At 46.5% G+C, this 5,519-nt stretch overlaps 1 protein-coding gene across 1 annotated transcript; it reads right to left on the bottom strand.

Annotated features, from left to right (window-relative positions):
• Positions 1–4,280: 4,280 nt before the first annotated feature.
• On the bottom strand, positions 4,281–5,283 carry LOC123081800 (uncharacterized). Its single transcript, XM_044504324.1, has 2 exons — positions 4,831–5,283; positions 4,281–4,754 (listed from the first exon to the last, which is right to left on the bottom strand). Exons 1-2 carry the CDS (start codon positions 5,163–5,165, stop codon positions 4,466–4,468), a joined length of 624 nt encoding a protein of 207 aa, XP_044360259.1. The 5' UTR covers positions 5,166–5,283; the 3' UTR covers positions 4,281–4,465.
• Between the last annotated feature and the right edge of the window lie 236 nt (positions 5,284–5,519).

Raw genomic sequence — 5,519 nt, forward strand, 5'->3', positions numbered from 1 at the left:
CAGAAAGAGAAGAGAGTGAGTAGTGATCTAGGTCTTTAGCTTATTGGTCGTGTCCTACAGTCAGCGTGTGCTCTGATACCATCTTGTAGCGACTAGACCTCAAACGGTCCAATCTCTGTGCTCGGGTGTCATCCCTGGATCAGTAATGCTGACACCACACAATACTTGAAGGATTTATAACAGAGTAGCAATCACACACTTATTACATCGAGTGTCTCAAAAGAGAACTTATTACAATAAATATGGCTTAAGGCCATCTAATAACGATAACAGCGGAAGGCTTGGAAGATAAGTGAGTCCATCAACTCCAACAGCATCACTAAGTATAGAACCACGACCTAAAAACTCCTTAATCGTCGTCTGAAAAGTCTGCAACATTAACGTTGCAGCCCGAAACGGGTCAGCACATGGAATATGCTGGCAAAATAACACATAGAGAGTAATGGAATGAAATAGGCTATTCTATATGCATATTTGGCTGGTGGAAAGCTCTATGGTTACAGTTTTGCGTAAAGCCAATTTTTCCCTACTGCAAAGGAATAAATTTTATTTAACTATCATGGTAGTTGTTAAACATTGAGAATGGTTGACAGCATTCTCAATCCCAATTAAGCATCATCATTAAACAAAACCCAACAAAATTAATTTTAGAGTAACATGTTGAGATTCACATGATAATCCAGGTACTAGATACTCAAGATGTCCATAACCGGGGACACGGCTAATCATGATTAGTTTATACACTCTGCAGAGGTTTGCGCACTTTTCCCCACAAGACTCGATCGCCTCCGTTTGGTTTCTCGCACTACATGGTGTTTGAGAAGACGGATGACCGAGACATAGTCTTTCAGAAGCGCTAGCACCTTACGATCGGGTAGACCGTTACACCTACTTTCCCCTACATCTGCTAGTCTACCACTGTAAGAGTTCGCACAACTTAATCAACTATGCTAGAGCCCATAATAGCTTGTGGCTGCACACGGAAGTTTCTAGCATGAATAATCTCATGATCCCTTTGAGCCTGGGTGGCGGTCCAAAAGAAAACAGGCAATCGCTGGAATACCCAGGTGCCTCAATCCACCCAGATGTGTGTTTAAGTTGCCACCTTAAATAAACCATTAATTAACAATCTCACATCTGTCATGGATACACTCACCCAATCCACGTCTACTAGCATAGCATGGCATAATAAGCAAACGTAGAAGTAACTCCCAAAGGTTTGATAATAACAGGTAATAGGTACTACCTCAACTACTTCCCAAACCCACAATTTAATTAGATCCTAATCATGCAATGTGTGAGGATTGATCTAATGCAATAAAACTGGATAAAGGGAAAACATGATCAAAGTGTTACTTGCCTTGCTGATGATCCAGGAAACCTAGCGATTCGAAGTAGCAAGCAGCGCACTTCGGGTACTCTATCGCAAACAAACAAGCATACAATAAGTACTCAACTAATGCACAGGTAAAACTCAAATAAGAGATCTAACCAGAAAGTTCAACTTAAGAACTCCGGTTGGCAAAAAGAATCAAATCGAACGAAGCAACGGAAGACAAACGGCAAAAGAAACAGGCTTTGTTTACTATTCTGGATCTAGGGCAATTTTTACAGTGGCAAAAACTTGTTTGAGTTGGTTAAACGGAAAGAGGGTTTCGAGATGAAACTCCAGGCGCTTGAATCGCCTGATTCCGATAAACGAGCGAAAAGTTAGACTAAAACGAAAATAGGATCAGGAAATCGCGATCAGAAAAATCGCGAATTTAATCCGAGAAAAAGAAAAACGACAAACATTCGCTAAAACGAACGAACGAACGAACGCTCTTAATTAAATAGACCAGAAAAACCGATCTATTTAAAAAAACAGAAACTAAAAAACGAACAAAACCGTCGGAAAACCGAACGGTTTTTTTTTTGAGAAAAACCGAAGGCGAAAAAGAAAAAAACTACCTCCGGCGACATCCGGCGAATGGCGGCGCGGTCCGGCGACAGTGGCGGCGCGGGCGGGCGGCGGCGGGCGGCGGCGGGCGGCTAGGGTTAGGGTTTTCGGGCGGGGGCGCGGCTGGGCTTGGCCGGGGGCCTCGGGGCGCTTATAAGAGGCCCGGCCAAGAGGAGTCCTGGCCGGTTACGGCCCAAGGTCGGTTCGGACTTTTTTTTAAATAATTACGCTCGGAAAAAAAACAAAAGGAATACTAAATGGACTCCAAAAATCCCGAAATAAATTTTCCCCGGCTTCTAAAATCAAGCCGCAGAGGATGAACATTTATTTGGGGCCTTAATGCAATTTTAAAAAACGCACATTTTTTCTAAATTCAAATAAAATAGCAAATAAAACCAAAATAAAATCTTATTTGATTTTTTTATTAAGTCCTCAATATTTCTTTATTTTGGGAAAGTCATTTTATTTCCTCTCTCATATTTTTGTAATAAAAATAATTGAAGAGAAAATAAATAAAATCAAATGATCATATTTTCAAAATTTGAGACAACTCAAATATGAAAATAACGAAATCCCCAACTCTCTCCGAGGGTCCTTGAGTTGCGTGAAATTTCTAGGATCAACCAAAATGCAATAAATGTGATATGCAATGATGATCTAGTGTATAACATTCCAAATTGAAAATTTGGAATGTTACATTCAATCGCTTGCCCCACCCTTTTGCAGCTTCTCACTCATAGGGTTTTCCCCCTGAAATGGGTTCAATGGGTCAACTCCCTCCTCTCCTCTATAAAAATAGTGGTCATGCTAAATGGTGTGCCCAGTACGTGGATAAATTGCAAAAACATCCTTTGTCAGGGTGACCCGCTCTCGCCTACCTTTTCATCCTTGTTGCCGACATCCTGCAACGTCTGATCATACTAGCTCATAATGATGGCCTTCTTCACCACTCTTTAGACCCCAACCTCCTCCCCACCGTCCTACAATACGTGGATGACACTCTCATCCTGGCAAATGCCTCCTCCAACGGGGCCTAGCTCAAACAAATTCTCGATAATTTTGCCAACGTGACCGGCCTCTCTCTCAATTTCCACAAAACACGTATCTCCCCGTCCACCTCTCACCCAACCTAGCCTATGTAATTAGCAACATCTTCAGATGTGTCATCTCTGCGTTCCCTCAACCTTACCTTGGTCTACCTCCCTCCCCCCACCAAACTACCTTCTCCAGCTTTCCAACCCATCATCCAACACTCTTTAAAACACCTCACTGGATGGGTTGCTCGGTTACTCTCTTGTGGAGCTCGTCTTACCCTAATCTCTTCTGCACTCGACTCAATAGTGGTTTATTTCATGTCAGTTTTCCGTATCACCAAAAAGATCTTAAAACAACTAGACGTGATTCGTAGAGCCTTTTTTTGGGCCGCGGCAAACTGCTCGGGAGCACAGTGTCTTATTACTTGGAAAAATGTTTCCAAACCTAAAATTTGGTTGTCTAGGCATAAAAAATTTGCTTCTCCGGAATAATTGCTTACTAATGAAGTTTGCTTTCAAACTACTTTAGGGTAAGAGCCTACCTTGGGTAAACTGGTACTATAATAGATACTCCCACTCCATCGCAGATAAACCTACAAACCCCTCGTTTTTTGGAAAGTGGTAAACTCTCAGCTACCTACACTTCAAAATATATCCTTTGTGCCGACAAACAATGGCCTTACTACTTTTTTTGGACCGATAATTGGATCACTCATAAACCTCTAGCCACTGTTTACCCTCACCTCTACTCAACACCAAGTACAATCTCCTCAAGGAGACGATCACTAATGGTTCTATTTGCCCGCGATGTGATGCACCGATGGAGGATGCTACTCACTTGTTTGTCCAGTGCCCGTTTGCAGTTCAGGTCTGGGAGGCCCTACAGCTCGCCGCACCACTCTCGCTTGTTGTAATTTGGGATATAACTTTACCAACCGGGCTCGACTACGAAATTTGGCCGTCGGTCGTGCTCACTATTTTATAGAAAATTTAGGGCTTTAGGAACGCTTCTGTTTTTCGCAATGAAAATCACACACCTAGAACTACGCTTCTGAAACCTTAGATTCCCTCATAAAAGGGTGGTTGTCGTGTCTTGGCGTCAATACCTTTCCCTGCGCGCTAGCGCTCTCTTGTAACCCTGCCTCTGGCGCTTTGAGTAATATATTCAGGTGGGGATGCTCTCCCCACGGTGATTGTTAAAAGGAAACTTATATTGTTTATCAGAAGAAAAAAAATCTCCTTCACTGTTATTTTTGCCGTGTTTTTTCTCCTTTCACGTGACTGTCCATTCACTAACATCAGCAGTATGTCACACAGCTCGCGTCAATTCATTAACATCAGCAATATGTCACACAGCTTGAAGAAAACGGTAATCATCCATAACTAGTTCACTGAGCATACTCCCTCGGATTATTTAAAAAACTACCGCTAATTCCCTGGCCAATCAAACTACGTATCCGGCTGGACGATAGAGCCACCCGCCAGTCAACTCCTAGTTGCGGTGGCTGCAGCAGAGTGCCTGGACGATGCGCGTGCGGTGCTCCGGGTGGACGCTGATGACGAGCCAGAGGAAGGCGAGGACGCCCGCCCAGACGAGGATGTCCATGGACAGGTGAGTCCTGGGCTGCGACACCACGAAGGTGAGCACGAGGCTGGAGTAGGCCACCACGAACGACCACCGCACGTGCCGCGAGTCCGCCGACATCCGCACCAGCAGGCTCAGCGTCATCACCATCGAGCTCGCGAACCCAGCCCAGCTCGCCGCCATGAACAGCCAGTACCTGCACATCCGGCATGTCAACCGATACTGGCATGGCATGAACGACCGATCGAGTGGTTTTCACGGCGCGCGCGTACCTTGGGCGGTGCAGGTCGCGCATGATGGGGTCGCCGGCGCGGTAAAGCTCCCTGCCGTCCACCGACTTTGTCTCCTGCCAGTACCCGCCGGGGATGTTGGTGCCGAGCTGGTAGGTGAGCGTGGTGATCAGCGTGGCCACCACCAGCAGCGTGTTGGCGTCGTTGCCGACCCAGGTGTTCGGTCCCTGCCCGCCGAGCTGCTGCTGGTTCACGGCCGGCTGGTCGTGAGCCGCTGGTGGCGGCGGGTTCACGGCTGCTGCTGGTGCTTGGTGGCCCATCTCGACGTTGCCCGCCGGCGCCGCGCCTGGGTGAACTATGGGGAGGTGGAGGTCCATGCTCGCTCACTACCCAGTAGGGATCTCGAATCGGAGGAAGGTTCGGTGCTTGGTTGTGGTCACCTCGATCGATCGGGGTTGGTTGCGCGGACGATGTGAGTGGCTCAGTGAAGTCGTGTAGGGCAAATATATAGAGTGGAGGTGGAGGAGCTCTGTGCTTCGCCGGGTCAAGTGAAGTCTACGACGCAGTGTTTTGTTATCCCGTAGAAATGACCGCGTCGTTGGCGACCCGTATCTTCTACGAACTCTCTTGACGCCCGCGTTGCCCCTCCCCCGCAAAATCACCCTGCATTTCAGCTGACCGAGTCTTTGGCGACCTGTGTCGTCTGCGTTGACCTGTGGGCTCCAGGAGTT

This window comes from Triticum aestivum, chromosome 4A (genome assembly GCF_018294505.1).
Source record: "Triticum aestivum cultivar Chinese Spring chromosome 4A, IWGSC CS RefSeq v2.1, whole genome shotgun sequence".
NCBI classification, from domain to species: domain Eukaryota; kingdom Viridiplantae; phylum Streptophyta; class Magnoliopsida; order Poales; family Poaceae; genus Triticum; species Triticum aestivum.